The 16,206-nt window shown below is 41.3% G+C and overlaps 2 protein-coding genes across 2 annotated transcripts; one reads left to right on the forward strand and one right to left on the reverse strand.

The window, feature by feature from the left end:
• Nucleotides 1–6,817: 6,817 nt before the first annotated feature.
• Nucleotides 6,818–8,567, reverse strand: MRPL32 (mitochondrial ribosomal protein L32). The gene is made up of 3 exons (XM_086614810.1): nt 8,444–8,567; nt 8,053–8,234; nt 6,818–7,456 (listed from the first exon to the last, which is right to left on the reverse strand). The coding sequence occupies exons 1-3, from the start codon at nt 8,565–8,567 to the stop codon at nt 7,202–7,204; spliced, it is 561 nt and encodes a 186-aa protein (XP_086470936.1). The 3' UTR covers nt 6,818–7,201.
• Nucleotides 8,568–8,897: 330 nt separating this feature from the next.
• Nucleotides 8,898–15,432, forward strand: PSMA2 (proteasome 20S subunit alpha 2). Its single transcript, XM_086614573.1, has 8 exons — nt 8,898–9,014; nt 11,284–11,360; nt 12,007–12,139; nt 12,557–12,679; nt 13,090–13,171; nt 14,287–14,360; nt 14,816–14,873; nt 14,956–15,432. Exons 1-8 carry the CDS (start codon nt 8,974–8,976, stop codon nt 15,070–15,072), a joined length of 705 nt encoding a protein of 234 aa, XP_086470699.1. The 5' UTR covers nt 8,898–8,973; the 3' UTR covers nt 15,073–15,432.
• The last annotated feature ends 774 nt before the right edge of the window (nt 15,433–16,206 follow it).

Below are 16,206 nucleotides of genomic sequence, written 5' to 3' on the forward strand. Positions count from 1 at the left end.
GCATATAAAGAAGGCGCTTTATTCCTGGACCAAAGGAATCTAATCTATGGAGGAGAAATCTTTTACTTCTAGGACTACACTTATTTTTAGAGTCATACATTAAAAAATTCCTGGGGACAGATTCTGCCATTGCTGTCAAGCTGAGTCATACTCTTTATTATAAATAACCCCACTGCACAGAATGGCTTTTCTTTTAGGGTAAGACACTCTTCTGCAGACGAGAAATGATTGATTCTGGTCCTTAGAAGCTTCCTGCAAAACATGCTGGTCTTCCTCCTGTTCTCAACCGAAAGGAAAAAAAAAAAGAAGTCATCATTTAGTAACAAACCAGATTTCCAGTTTATCTGAAAAGCTCTGGATAAAGGCCCTCATGGGCCTACGTCCTAACAAATGTTTAGTGTCTTCGCAGCAGTTTCCTTGATCCAAACACAAACCTGGCCAGATTAATGGCCACTGCAAGTGACAATTGTTGTTATTCCCTACCCTGTGAACACAGCAGAGAATACAATAGGCTGATAATTTGCAAATAGCTTCAATTCCTTCCTCTGCCACTGACTCAGGGAGCAATTTCCAAGAATTCACTTGCTCCTTCTTCACCTCAGTTTGCCACCTGTCAAGCAGGAATCGCGCCATTTAGCTTCCAATACAAATGGCTAACATGAAGGTGATGCACGACGGCGTGGTGTTTGCTATGCCACCCGCTTCTGCAGGGCCGCGCACACGAGCGCTTTGCAGTTATCCACTCAGTTGCACAACGTAGCCATGTTTCCTGTGGTAACTCCTGCGGCAATCCTGGTGTTACATACAGAGCAGCAGGACGCCTCTTACATCTACATACTTGCCAATGACTGTACCTTCTTGGTCTTCAACCCTTCCTCCATTCCTTATTCATAGTAACTTCGTGGTAATCATCTATTCTGTGCTGGACAAAAATATCTGAGAAGGATTCATTTGGGGCTAGAGAAATTCAAACGTATCAGCATTCTCCTGAACTCCTAAAAGATTACATTCTGTGTTCATAAATTACCTCATCCAAAGGACTATGGCAGAGCTGGACTCACGGGATCCAGTGATGTATCATGACAGGTGCTGGCAACTGACAGGCTTAATTTTGATTTCCTTGATTTCAATAAAGAAACACTTTCATCGTCTCATTAAGTGACTTTGTAACACAACAGCTTGATGCTTTACGGTCTGCCTTTCAGTCACTTGGAATTAACAATTTCTTTTAAAAGAAAGTCTACTGAAATCAACAGCTTCTTGAAGATCAAGGTATCATTTATCCTGTTTAAGAGTGACAGAATTCTGTAAGACATCTTTGCTTGGACCAAATCCTGATGTCATTCTTCAAAACATCTTAGATGTTTTGTCTGATCTGATTATGACTGAGTAGGAACAGTCAAAAGATGAATGAGCAGAAACTTCCAAACCAAATATATTCAGAGCAAACTGTTCCTGTTGACTGGTCTATCAATTTTGAGCCTTAAGCTACTCAGTATAGCCCACTAAACCCACTATTCTTTGTATTTAATATTAATCCCAGATTATAAAATGAAACATTCATCTTTCCAACAGCCTGTTCAAAATCCTTAGTTCCATTGGAAGTATTTCCCATAATGTGCTCTAGAGCTACACCATAATGGAAAACAGAGCTGTCAGCCACATTGCTAGACAAGCCGATGAGCCTGGGAATAGAAACAGCATTAGCATACCTTGGGAATGGATGCAAAAGCTATGATGTCGGCTGTTTAAGTAGGAACTGATTGTCCATCCTACACCATGACACACACTCTATTTAACATGCCTATTCCTCTTGAGCCTCGTAAGCTGGTTCCCACATTTACGACACATAAAGGATTAATCAAGCTTATATACATCCAGGATGTGTCAGACAGAACATTTCTATATGCTTGTGTAGTAAGAACAGCTCCGCCAGAACCACCTTGTACAGAGAAGAGTCTGTGCCCTTTCAAGAAACAAAAGGAAAAGGTCAAATGCTTGTCTATTTGGATGATCAGAACACACTAAGTATATCCCCAATTTTCAAAATCATAGGATTGGTTTAAAAGGTGTGACACTTAAGAAAATAATAATATAGGATTGATCTTCTGCCTAATGATTTTCCAAAACTTTGCTTCTTCATCTTTGACCCGTCATCTTAGAATAAGGAAATCTGCTTTATTTAAAAAATAAAAAATTCACATGATCCAGGAGTGAGGCTTTAGAGAAACGCCTGCCAAATACGTTGACAACTCAAAAAAAGGTTTTAGTTTGGGTCTTCTGCTTCAAAGCAGTTTCAGTTTTGCTTTTCATATGTTTATCCAGCACATTAAATATGAAATGAATCCCATACTCTTTCTCCTAAATATGTATATTGTCCTTCATCATGGGAAACTGAAATATATGATATTTGAAAGAAACTCAAGTACCAACTGATTAGACTCAATTTACTACATTAATCAAATGCAACTTCAGTTTTCAGCTGTAAACCCAATCCTGTTGGCATCCAGCAGTAGTTTCCCAGATATACGCTCTGTATTAAAAGTATATATACTTGTATACATCCATATGTCCAGGGTTTCAGTACATTGGACCAAATTCTGCCTTGACTTACACTCCACTGACTTCAACAGAATTTCCTAGGACTATACATCGAGTAGGCAAAACTAGATCCATCACTGCTGCCCAGCCTACTGCCTTCTCATTCCTCATGGATTTTCCTTCCATTGGCCCCGTTCTTAAAGTCTTTGGCAGGTTAAGAGTTAAGCAAATTACTTGGAAACAATTTGTATTTACTGATCCTCATTCACTGTATAAATTACACAATGCAGTCATGCGAGGTAAAAGATGGACTTTTGCTAATATCTTAAATACTAATTAACAAGTAAGTTTTAAAGATACAGGCACCTTTATGACTCGTGTGCTTCCAAAACATTCTAAAACTTTGATGCAGCACGCAATCTTCTATCCCCTTCTGAGCAACTAATATTCATTTAAACACCACATTCGTGCCTGCTGTTTGCAAATTGATCCTTATGACTCCCACAAATTCAAGGCAGTTATGCCTTTAAATTCATCGGAATGCCACCGGATCTATTATTTGCATGACTTTCTGGCTGCATAAACAAAATATCAACTAACTGAATATACCAGGCATACAAAGCAACAGAATTCACAAAGTCACCTGTAATTAAGAGGTGGAAAAAGAGCTCCACTACCTTGTTAGGGGAAAATGATAGATACAACTGCAACTTCAAATAATTCACCCAGCAGAGGAGAAGTGCACAAATACACACAAAAGTCATCAGTTCCCAGTACAGATCTAATTAAATTTAGTCAGAACAATGAATTACAATATATTATGTCCTGTAACAACTATTGTATTTTCCTTCAGACTTAGCAAATTTAGTCTTTTTGCAGATCTTTTACTCACACAGGTGCAAATTTCTTGAATCTGATCAGCGCTGAGGTTTCCTATCTCACTAGGGAATCTTTGGCTTTTGTTTTGCACCCACCAGAAAGCTACACTCCTCTGCCACCTAGTGCTGTAAAGAAGTATATTTTATACCCACTGCCAGCTCTAGATGGCATAGTATGTTCAACAGGACAGATGAGGACTGTGCAGAAAACTTCCTCGCTAAAGGGGAGATTAAAGAGAAACTTAATTTATCAGCCTCTATGGATATCATAATTGATCACTGCCAGAGATCACCTCTATCTCTGCAGATCTTAATACGACAGAAAATTGTTTAGCAAGTTGCATCTTGTATTTTAGGACGTTATATCATCTTCCCAGTTCTTTCTAAAATTTAAAATAAAATAATTTTTACATAAAATCCTTGTCTAAGAAAAATATAATAAAATATAACATGTATTTAATCATATTAAATTTTCAGACAAAGAAAGAATGTCTTTTTCAACTACCAGCAGGTTCCCAATGTATCAAATGGAAATTTCTCTGAGGCATATAATTTTTGTTTCCAAAGGGATTCTGGAGGACAAAATTTGTAACAACCAGCTTGTTTTTTGTCAAGTTTTAATTTACATTGTTTCAAAAAGTGTATGTTTTTATATTAGCACTATTGCAATTCATATTTCTTTCAAAACTACATAAAGCCAGGGTTTATTTCAAGTAACAGGCTACGCTACATGTTTTAAAGGAATTCTGCAAATTTTTTTATTTTTTCAAATGAAATGAGCTTCATATTTTCAGTGTTAATACAACAAAGCTATGAAAGTGAGCTTTCCTTCACTCTTCTTTTGAAGTAAAAGTCATAGAATCATAGAATCATAGAATGGTTAGGGCTGGAAGGGACCTTCGAAGGTCATCTAGTCCAACCCCCCTGCAAGGAACAGGGATATCTCCAACTAGATCAGGTTGCTCAGGGCCTTGTCCAACCTGGCCTTGAACGTCTCCAGGGATGGAGCATCCACCACCTCTCTGGGCAACCTGTTCCAGTGTTCTACCACTCTCATAGTAAAAAATTTTTTCCTAATATCCAACCTGAACCTACCTCCCTCTATTTTAAAACCATTACCCCTTGTCCTATCATAACTGGCCCTCCTGAACAGCCTCTCCCCATCTTTCCTGTAGGCCCCCTTGAGGTACTGGAAGACCGCTATAAGGTCACCCCGGAGCCTCCTCTTCTCCAGGCTGAACAGCCCCAACTCTTTCAGCCTGTCCTCATAGGAAAGGTGCTCCAGCCCTCTTATCATTCAAACTAAACTGTTCTGACTCTCACTGAAGACAATTTATCAGAAAACTAACTGGTACTACATCACCTGCATATATGAATCTCCAGTATTTGTCAATTGTTTGCATTTTTTCTTTCAGAGACCATGAATACCAGACATTTCAGTGGTCATTTCTCCCCACATCACTCAGAAATCACTACGAACCATTATCAAGCATCCTCTCTTGTGTGGATTGCACAAAAGCAGTGTTAACAGTAGGCAGTATGGCTGTGAAATCAATCATTACCTGACCGTGACCTTGCACGTATCTTCAAATGCCTCATGCCGGCACAGCCTGATGTCACTCGTGTTTCCTAAGAACTCCATTTGTAAAGAACCTTCATGGCTTCATCGATACTATAATTCAATAAACTAATGCAATATACTGCCAATTACAATGATTACTCCACTAGCAGAAACCACATGTTCTCTCTCATGTTTAGAGAAAAATATTCTTTTTTTTTTTTCCTTAAATACCTCTGTGTTTCTGAGAAACTAACCCATGACTCTCAACATCCCAGGCTAATTTCACTTATTTCTCTGCTGCAGAACCTTTGTAGAACGTAAATATGTAAAAAGCAATGAAGTCAGTAAGGTGTAACCGGTAGTATGTGGACAAAGAAACAAAAAAGCCTCATCTCTCCCTAAAATATATACACGCCTTCACCTCTGGACAATGTATCTATCCTTTTGCTTTGCTTGGCTAATCTCACCTCCAACATGTCAGTCTCATCTCACGCAGCTCTGGCAAAAGTAAGACTTCCACTCTGCCTCCTGTTTGCCTCCTTTTATTGGCTTCAGTTCTGAGTAAGTGAAAACAGATAGGACTGGAGTAAATCCTATTTGGACAAATGGAAAAGAACTTACATATTTGGTTGGATACTGTCAGCTAGATGGCATCAATCTACCCTTCATCAGCTCTCGTTATTCCCTTAGACTGTGGGGGCAACACAACATCTCTGCTAACATCTGTTGCTAACTGTGATGTTTCAGAACATGAAATCCAGAGCAAGGAAAGCAGAAGTGAATCATTGCAGCACACGAGCTGTAATGATTATTAATTAATAATGCTCCTTAAGCAGGCACAACTGGCTCAGTCACGTACAACAGCTGTTCTGGAAAGAGCAGTCCTGTGTCCTTTCGTATTCCTACTGTCCACATGGCTGCTTTTCTGACCCTGACCCCAAGCTACGAGGAGGTACTCACTAAAAGCCAAGCTGTTAAAAGCCAGGGAAAAGTTCTCTGTCAGCATAGCTCCCCAAACCAGGCCAGCACGGAAGCAGATACGCTCAAGTGCCAAGGAAACACAGGGGCGACCTAGCCAGGGTTAGAGGCAGGCTTGCAATTTTTTGGCAGCAAATAGCTCTTAGCCTGGCTGAGCCATAATATCAGACAGACCCGTTCGTGTACTGAAATCCCAACCTAAAATTGAAACGAGACTTAATCTTAAATGCAACGGTGCCAGTGTGGCTAAAACTGAAGTGAAAATCAACAGCTGGGTGCCAAAATCCACAGCTGGGTGCTGTAACTGCACTACTGAAGAGTATCAATGGACAGAAGAGGGCAGAGCTGCTCCCTCTGCAGAAGACCCAAGACAAGATGCCACTGCTGTGCTTTGAGGTTTTCCAAGCACGCTCTGATCACCCAGACTACTTAACAGCAAAGAATCCGGTTTTGATCCTTATCAGATTTCCAGTCATTACATTTAAATTCATTATTTCACTCAAGAAATCATGGTGCATTTTGGGACAGGGCAGGGGGGAAAAGCCTTTCAACATCCTTTTAAGACAGAAATCTATTTGTATAGTGACAACAGCAGAAACACTTTGCCTTCAGCCCAGTACAGAAAAGGTGCAAACACTTCACTGCAGCCACTGTTTTGCCCAAAACCAGGAATATCTCAAACAGCAGCACTGTAGAGAGATCCAGGCAGACTCTGTTAAGAGCCACGGAAATACGCAGATAACTGTTATCTTTCCTCGTAAATATCCTTTGTATCTAATCAGCATTGGTTTTGAAAGTGAGAGGTTTTTGGTTGTTTCCCAAAAGAGCAGCAGCCAAAAACAGAAAGCAGATTTCCCTAGGAAACTTAACATACTTTATTTTACATCTGTGAATGTTTTCCTTTTGTTAAAAAAAACCCAGTTATTTACAAAACCAGCACAGAACTCTAACATACAAATTATTTAGTGTACTGTATGCAAATGTCCAAACCCAAGGCAGATCCTGGTTTCTCTTTAGCTGTTAACTGCTGTGATGGATCACTGAGAAGCATTTCACGCTGCGTGCTACAGAAGCACCACCTGACTGCAACGTAATATGGCATGACACACGATTCAAGCAGGATTCCCAAAAGTTCATAGGTTCTCCGTATCAACGTCGAGTGAACAAAACAAGGAAAACATTCTTGAAAAACATGATCTTTCTTGCTGTAGCAACTGTTTTTGTTAGCATTAGTTCTACAGCATCAATTTTGAAGAAACCAAGACGGACGCTTCCTGGCTCTTTCAATGATCCGCTTGCCTTCATCTTTTTCTGTGGGCTTTTCTCCATCATAAAGGACAACAGTCTCTACAGTAGGAGTATTAAATGGTCCTCCTTCCTTTTTACCTATTTCCATCCGTATCAGTCGAGTTTCTGCTTTGACCTTTGCATAACAATAGCCACAAAGGACATGCTTCTGTTTCAAGTTTCCACACTCAGGGCAAACATCTATGTTCCTCTGAAAAAGACAGTGGAAAACAGTAAATTTAGTAATTCCAACAACAACAACAGAAGAAACAGGGAACGATCACAAACTACTACAAAGGTTAAACAAAATGTCAGAGAAATTAAATTGCCTTTTCAAAATTTATTCTTCTATGTATTCTGCAATGCATTGTTACATCAAATGCTTACTAATAAAACCAGACTATGAAGTCAACACCTAAATCATTATACCTATTGATGTTTGTAAGACTAAAGACCTATGGAATCAACTAGATGTACAGAAAGTACAAACCTTTTCCATTTATACTAGCTCTCTAGCTAAAATTCACAGTTTGTTGGCTTGAACCTAAAATGTCACTTTTTATTTAAGCACAGGCTACAGCCACACATGATGAATGCATTTGTTATCAAGTATTTCGAAGATTACAATGTTTTTTAAACTTATTCATAAACAAATTCCAGAAAGCTTTTTTGTTCAGTACTGATCACTATGACTCTTTAAAATAACTGAGATGAAAAATGATCAGCTTATTCCAGCATGCTTGCTTGCCATTAACAAAATAACTTGCAGCGAAAAAAGTGGCAAGGCCATGGAAATTTGGTGGTTACCTTTACTTTTATAAGCTTATTGGGATTTCTTCGCCTGCAGCGGTTCACTTCGATGGTGCGTCTTTTCTTTGGCGCCGCCATCCACAAGATGCTCTCCAAGAAGCTGGGCGCCTCATCGCTTTCCCTAGTGTCGCTTACCGGCTCTGGAACAAAAGCTGGAGCTTGGACAGCTAGCGCTGGTCCTGAAAGAAAAAAAAAAAAAGCGGTAATTCCTTCCACCCAAGGCCCGTTTTCGCGTGCAGCCGCGGAAATCCGACGCGGGTGCTGCTCCCGCCCCGCGCCCTCACAACGGCTCCGGCCCCCTCCCCGCGTCACTCCGCAGCACAAACGGGTCCCGCAGCCCCGACACCGCCTCCTCCCTCAGCCGGGAGGGGAGCAGGCGGGCACCTACCCCAGGGCGGGCTCTGGGCCCCGCAGACTCCCGGCAGGAGGCCGCGCTCCAGCCGCCCCCAGCAGCGCTGAAGGAGGCCGCGCAGCCGCGGCAGCGGGGAGAAGACCACCACCAGCGCCGCCATGGTCCCGCGCAGCCCCGCCGAGGCCTCCGGGGAGGGGAAGGCGGTCAGCTCGCCACGGGGCTCACTGGGCACGCGTACCCGCCGCTGAGCCTTCTGGGAAACCGCGTGCCCTGAGCACGTCACCGCGCGACAGCGACGGAGAACGGACTTCACGTCCCGGCATTCCTGTCGGCGCCAGCAGGGCGGGGCGGCCAGAAGGCGCTCCAGGACTTCAACTCCCGGTATGCCTCGCTGCGTGCCTCTTCGCCAATCGCGTCCCTCGCAGGCCAGGCGCTCCTTCCCGGCATGCTCCGGTATTCTCTCACGTCCTCGCCAATCAGCGCGCTAGCTGTATCCACGTGCAGGACTTGGGGGAGCGACTGCGCCTGCGCAGAGGCGGCTGGCGAGGGGCGTGAAGAGTTCCAAGATGGCGGAGCGCGGCTACAGCTTCTCCCTCACTACGTTCAGGTACTTGGGGGCGAGGATCGTAGGGCTGGGCTCTCGGCGGGCGGGCTTGCGGGCGAGGCGGAGGGCGGCGCGCAGCCTCCGCGGAGCGGTGTGCCGGTGCCGGTGCAGGACGGAGCGGGGACTTTGCAGAGTCATGGTGTCCCCGGCGGGTCGGCGGAGCCGGGCCTGCGAGCGTGGGGGGGCGGCGGCGGCGGCCGGGCCCGGGCAGGGGCGGGTGTGGGGAAAGCGGCGGGCACCAGGAGGCTTTGCCTTCTGCGGAGCGGGGCACGCAGCTGCCGGGAGTCTGGGTGAGCCGCACAGCCGCGGGCGCAGCCGTGACCTGAGGCGAGTCCGGGTCCCGCCTGGTCTCGGCCGCTGACAGTCGCGACGTTCTCTCGTTGCTGCAAGTCAGAGTCACCGTGGGGCCGACTTCAGGTCTGTCTTGTCACCGGTGGTGCCGTATAGCGAGTGCTTGGTGAAACGGTTTAGCAAATTTGGGGTCCCCAGGCACGCCCGTGCCTTAGGCTGGGCAGTAATTCGGAGCGAACTGGGAACGCGCGATGACGGCCGAGCTGTGGTGTTTTGAGAGCTTGCTTCAGAACGAGCTTGGCAGATGTGGGAACGAAAGAAGTCTTCAGAGGAGTTTTAAAGAGTTGTTTTCCCTCCAGGCTGCACTCGCAGGCGGTGCTGTCCGTGCGCTTTGTGTTTCGCGCAGCCTAGGTGTGAAATGATCGCCTGCACAGAGTGAATGCGCTGTTGGGGTGGCATCTGTTAAAGTGTTGCTCTAGTAAATACACTTCAGATTGCTTCAGAGAAAAGGAAATTACTTTCTGTACTTTTTTTTTTTACTAAACTATTAAGCTATCCAGAATTATGTTATACATATAAAAAGAAAACCTGAATGTAAGAATCCTTGTGCTACTTTTGGTAAAGTGCCCCCTTGATCTCAGGGACACGTAATGCTGTGTAATTGCAAACTGGGTTACTAAAGGCCTGTTGCAGTTAAGCAAATGAAGCAGTTCCCAATCTGAAACTAGGGAAAGAATCTTCCTGATGGATGGATGGAGTGGAACATATCTGCTTTACTCAAGTGGGTTAAATTCTTTATTAGCTCTTGGAAATGGTTTCCTAAGGGAGTTACAAACTTTTTGTGCTGTCCAGAAGCACTACATGCTCTGAAACTTGAAGCCATGTGATTTTATACTCACACGGAAGAGAACACACCTACTTACGCTTTCCCTCATTCACCTGTTCCTTGTACTGAGAATTATTTATTTTAGCTCGTGCTTACCTTTAAAATAGTTTGCTAATGTTCTGTATATTTTAAATGCCGACATAGGAAACTGTTGTCCTGATTTGGTAGTATTTTGTAGTGGAGAAGCTAGAATTATTATTTTGTCACCTTTATACACTGTTTACTCACTGTATAAATAACTACACTGGTTGATTATTGCTTGCTTTGTTTTTTCTAACTCCTCTAAGCACTGAGTTACGTAATTTTCTATTTTGCTTCTGCGTCCATTAAAACAGCAGAGTCTGAAATACAGCCCAGAGAACAGATCTCACGTGCAAAACCACTGTTCCAATGAGTGACTGGCCCTGTGCTGCCCATATCCCTGGGGATTGAGAATGGACCCCTTGTTTCCCTCATTCTGGTTGAGTTACTTTGTCAGCCTGACACCTGCTACTCTGTTCTGATGATTCTACATCTGTTACCAGAACAATGTGGATCATTGAAACAAAATGCAGGAATACCTGGAGATGGAGTGGGAGCTGTTTCTGTCTTGTGCCATTGGCCTGTCAAAAAGAGCAGCCGTGTTTTGGTTTCAGCAGTGAACATCAGTGTTTTGAAAATTTTTGCAAACCTTTGATATACTGCCATTTCAGTAGAAAGTCATGACGTGCTCTGAAGGTTTTTTCCTACTGAGTGGAAAACTCGTTTAAAATGGTATAAAGTTGGAGAATGGACTTGTCCTTCTTTATTCTGCATCCCAGTTACTGCTCCCTATCCGAGGCACATTAGCTTTCATCAGGGCTCTAGGCAGGTGCTGCGGTGTATCCCAGTAGCACTGTGCAGCACTGAATTCTGTGCTGAACCAATCCAGTTCTTCTAGAAGCTGTTATGAATCTTCAGGCTTACGGGGTTTTGTCTTTTTTTTTAATTCTGATTAGAATATGCTGATGCTAGGTGTAAACAGCCTTAAAAAAGCAAGTGAGCATCAGATTGCTGCAGGAAAGATTTGAGCATATCAGAATTATGTTAGGCTTACTTTTGCATTTTGCTTTTTAGTCCTTCTGGAAAGCTTGTTCAGATTGAATATGCTTTGGCTGCAGTGGCTGCAGGAGCTCCATCGGTTGGAATTAAAGGTATGTTCAGAAAATAACTACTTTAGTGAAGGATTCAGGATTTTGAGTATCACTTGAGAACACTGAAATAGTTTGGACTATCTACTGGGTCTTTCTTCGTCTTGCCTTCTATTACACCTGTTGATTTTCTTTCAGTGGATTTCACATGTTTTAGTGGGTTTGATATTTCCTTTTTTTCTGCAACTCAATAATTTTTTTGCAAAGAAGGAAGGGAGCATAGAGCTCCATGCCAGGAGAAGAAAATTGCTTGGGTGATTTGGGAGACACTCAACTGGTAGAATTAGACATCTTTTTTTTTTTTTTTGAGTGTTCCCGTCTCTTAAGTAAATAACTCCAGCTGTGTGACTATATATATATATATATATAGAAATCACACAAAAAGTTACTTCAACTGCTCAATTATTATTATGTGCTTCAGAATCTTTGGTGTGAGATTATGGGAGCTGTATGATTATTTAAAATGAGAAACAATGTCTTGGGTGGATTCATCAAAGTATCTCTGTTTAACATGACTGTAAACTTGAAGGGTTTTTAAAAAAGGGAGGACCAAAATTCTTTAGAGTCTGATAAACTTCTTTTGTGTTTTGTCTGCTTTCTGTAATTTTAGTTTACTATAAAACCAAAAAAAAACCTTATTCCTTTCCAGCTGCAAATGGAGTGGTGTTGGCAACTGAGAAGAAGCAGAAATCCATTCTTTATGATGAAAGGAGTGTCCACAAAGTCGAACCGATTACCAAACATATAGGTTTAGTGTACAGCGGCATGGGTCCGGATTACAGGTATTAACAAAATATTGTTTAGTCGCCATGAAGATGCATTTTCATACAAGAAATGTAAGAAACAGAAACAGTCAGCAATTAGCTGTTTCGTCCTAAGTATATGACATAATATTATATTGTGTTACACTGCATATGAAATTCACTTTAAATTTTTCTTAATATGTTCAATGCCTCGTGAAATGCCCTTCTATCTAAAGAATGAGTAGGGAGTGAAGAGCGGTGTAATTCAGTGTTAGTTTCCGTGTAAGTATTTCCGAGGTTACGCAGCTGATAAAGATAACCCAGTCACTGGTCTCTTACACTGGTGTTATGCCAGTTGTATAATTCCTTAGCAGAGGATTTATTACGAGTTTTCAGTTCTACTCTTAACAACTAGTTGGAATATCTTTGGCATACTGATGTAGTCTTTGTTTTCAGAGTACTTGTGCACAGAGCTCGGAAGCTGGCCCAGCAATATTACTTGGTGTATCATGAGCCCATTCCAACAGCTCAGCTAGTACAGAGGATTGCTTCTGTGATGCAGGAATACACGCAATCTGGGTATGTCGTTTTCTGAATTTTGGAGTTGCTTAGAAAAATTATGTTGTTCAAGTATGGAGTAACTACCTGGTGATTGGAGTTTTTGTCAGAAAGGCGGTTAGTTTTCCGATGGAGAATGCCCACAGGAAGTGGGCCAGTGGGAGGAGCACTAACTGGCAGCGGATGTTTTGGTTTTGGTTTTTTGCAAACAAACATGCCAGACAAGGCAGCGTACTCTTGGTTTTGTACTGTTGGTTGACTAGTTATTCCTTATCACAGGTCTGGGCTGGTGGGAAGCATTTGGGGGAAGGTTAACGCGTCCAAAATAATTTTGTCGCCTTTGGTTTTCACTGAATAACTTTCACCTATTCACTGAATAACTTTCACCTATCAACTGTGATTTTGTAATTGTTTTTTGTTTTTGTCTGTAGTGGTGTTCGTCCTTTTGGAGTATCACTGCTAATATGTGGCTGGAATGAAGGGCGGCCGTATTTATTTCAGTCGGATCCATCCGTAAGTATCTCACGTTGGTAACTTCCACTGCTTTTATAAAACATCTGAAACTTTGGATGTGTTCATGAAATACTCTCTGTGATGAGAAGAACGACGCAGAGCTAGAACAAAAGGTCCGTTAACGTAACTTCAGAAGTCAGAATGAGCCATTTTCAGTAGGTGCTTGCAGCAAGCCTGATTCATTCTGTGCCTCCATGTTCCTGTATTGCTTGAGGGATGGCAGCTGCTTTTGAGGGAGATCACCATCCCTTTTCATGCCTTCCCACCTAGTTGGTAGTGACAGCAAGAGTGGCCTTCTGCAGCAGGTGCCAGGAAAAAAAAAAATAATCGACTGCTTATGCTGTTCAAGTACTTGTTCCCTAAACCGGATAGAAGTTAGGCCAAAATGTATTGCATTGGGAAATAGAATCCATGTGCTTTACAGTTTTACGACAGTGGTTAATTTCAGTGAGTTTGTTTGCTGTGTTTGCACTGTGTTTATGAGAAACTGCCCTTTGATGCGTGTGTGAGTTGTAATGCTTTATGTCAAACAGAAAACATGGTGATGGTAGTGATCATTCATAAGCTTTAGAAATTGGAATTACTGCCTGATGCTCAAGTGTAAAAGCAAAATGCAGATGTCTTGTGTGAGGCAGGTTGATTGAGGCATAGAACTGCTGACAGCCCTCATGCCAGAGGAGAGAATAGAAGGCATGGCTAAATATCCTATGAGTAGCTAAGATAAATCAGATGGCTGATTTGCAACAAGTTGTTCATGTTACTTAATCTTAAAACAGAAGAATATATGGAGTGGACCTCAGGAAAGATCTGACTCTATTCATTCTCAGGGGCAAACATACTATTTTTGTTTAAGGAATCCCAAATCAAAACTATGCTAGTGACTTCCTAAATTTGTCTTTCGAAGTAGAGGGAGGATGAAAATAGGCAGGGCCCTATACAAGTGTTTTGTACATTTTCACAGCATATGTTTCCATATCACATTATTCTGAATGTGATCCAAAAGTCTCCTATATTTTCAGAACAGTCAGTGTTTTCTGTACCTTTTACCAAGTCATTGGATATGTAATGTTTAACTAAGTTACCCAAAATAATTCAATAGATTGTTGCTTTTACAGGGAGCTTACTTTGCGTGGAAAGCAACAGCAATGGGAAAAAATTATGTCAATGGAAAAACCTTCCTTGAGAAAAGGTAATGTATTTGGTACTTCTCTGAAAGGATATTATCTGTTTTGTTCAGGTTGCATGTAAAACAGCCAAATAAAAAATGCATGCTTTTAGATTATCAGTACAAAGTTTGAAAATACTTAGGATGCTTCCAGTTTACTTATTTACACATGCAAAGGAAATGTGCTTTATTTAAACTCCAACTTTTATGTTTATGGAGAATTATTTCAGTGCAATAAACATTATATTCAACATATTTGCAGAAATATTGTTCTATATGGCATCAGTAGGAAAAGTAGTGAAATTTTTTTTTTTTTACAAATAATAACTTTGACTATTAATATCACAGTGCTTACAAATATTATTTGTATGAGAAATAGGAAGATTTTAGTACTGTTTGGATTTTTTAGAGTCTCTAGGATTATTAGGATTGGGAAAGATATTTGTCCCATGCTGAAACATGTGAACTTCTATTTACAGATACAATGAAGATTTGGAGCTTGAAGATGCCATTCATACGGCTATCTTAACACTAAAGGTGAGCAAAATACTTAAGAAATAAGTTTGGTACTGTTACGACATCATCGATATGATGTACTGAACTGTGTTTTCTTTAATAGGAGAGCTTTGAAGGGCAAATGACAGAAGACAACATTGAAGTTGGCATCTGTAATGAAGCTGGTTTTAGGAGGCTCACTCCGACTGAGGTTAAGGACTACTTGGCTGCAATAGCCTAGTGGAAACCGAGCAAGACTTTGTGATTCACACAAAGGTCTTTTTAATTTCGGCTACTTAAATGTTTTTGTTTGCAGGGTTTGCATACTTATTTCTACATGGTTTGTCTGAGAGATTTTTTTAAAATATCACGGGTGCAAATGGAACAGTCCTAATATTGTAATACATGGAATCTTAGTCCAGGGAATTCTTTCTCTTGATACATGGAATCTTCATACACAAATTAATGTACAAAATGTAAAGTTATAATAACATCTTGAAAAAGGCTAAAGAATAAAATTTGAAGGCCGCTGTTTTGGGGGAAGATGTCTGTGTGTCTTTTTAATCATAGCTTTTTTATCTGTATAAAGCTGAGATTTCGGTATCTTTCTTGTTGAGGAAACAGAATTTTCCACATACAGCCATGATGAGCTCATGTTAGACCTTCCTTTAAAGAATTTATGTTTTGAGTGGACAGGATAATTTTTTCACTTTGGAATATTGTTTAAATGTTAACTAACTTAGAAAACTGGTTTTATCTGGTGTAAAACATCATGTACTTTCACAAAGTGGCAGAACGATCTTCCATTTCAGATGTGAACTTCAGCATCTCTGCTCTTGACCACCTTGGTCTTTGTCTCTCAAGAACTTGTTTTTTATTACTTGGGTTATTTTTGTGACCCTTGAAATTGCATTTTTTTCAACCCTGAAACGTTAGAAATAACGGAAGTAACTTACTGAAAACTAAATGCATTTATTACCATCAATAAAAAAATCAACAGGCGCTACAAAGCAAAATAAGAATACGTGATGTAATTACTTTATCCTTTGAATTGTGCTAAAGTATTTTCCAACTTACAAGATAAATCTAAAGGTGCAGTAATGAAAAGAGCACTTAATTTATGCATCGCAATTTTACAGGCATTTAAGTTACTGTTTTCAGATTTTATTTTTTTAAAGCAGTCTGATTGTTAAAATGTTGGTAATGAACTGGGAGTGATAGCTGGATCACTCTGCTTGTAGGTAAGGCGGAGCATGTGTGGGAGTAGCCTGACAGGTTACATGTTTGTCAGTCAGAGCTGGTGAAGAAAATACAAAATATCAGTTAGTCTGCAGAAAGTAGCATGTAAGCTAATTGATCTGTTCTTTCCAATGTC

This window comes from Tauraco erythrolophus, chromosome 7 (genome assembly GCF_009769465.1).
Source record: "Tauraco erythrolophus isolate bTauEry1 chromosome 7, bTauEry1.pri, whole genome shotgun sequence".
Lineage (NCBI taxonomy): Eukaryota > Metazoa > Chordata > Aves > Musophagiformes > Musophagidae > Tauraco > Tauraco erythrolophus.

Excerpts from the sequence above, each read along its gene's own strand:
- MRPL32 (XM_086614810.1), bottom strand. The coding sequence starts at position 8,567 with ATGGCGGCGCTGGTGGTGGTCTTCTCCCCGCTGCCGCGGCTGCGCGGC. Across the intron at positions 8,235-8,443 it reads GGCCCAGAGCCCGCCCTGGG|GACCAGCGCTAGCTGTCCAA; the intron begins GTAGGTGCCCGC and ends TTTTTCTTTCAG. Across the intron at positions 7,457-8,052 it reads ATAAGCTTATAAAAGTAAAG|AGGAACATAGATGTTTGCCC; the intron begins GTAACCACCAAA and ends TGTCTTTTTCAG.
- PSMA2 (XM_086614573.1), top strand. The coding sequence starts at position 8,974 with ATGGCGGAGCGCGGCTACAGCTTCTCCCTCACTACGTTCAG. Across the intron at positions 11,361-12,006 it reads TCCATCGGTTGGAATTAAAG|CTGCAAATGGAGTGGTGTTG; the intron begins GTATGTTCAGAA and ends ATTCCTTTCCAG. Across the intron at positions 14,874-14,955 it reads CGGCTATCTTAACACTAAAG|GAGAGCTTTGAAGGGCAAAT; the intron begins GTGAGCAAAATA and ends TTTCTTTAATAG.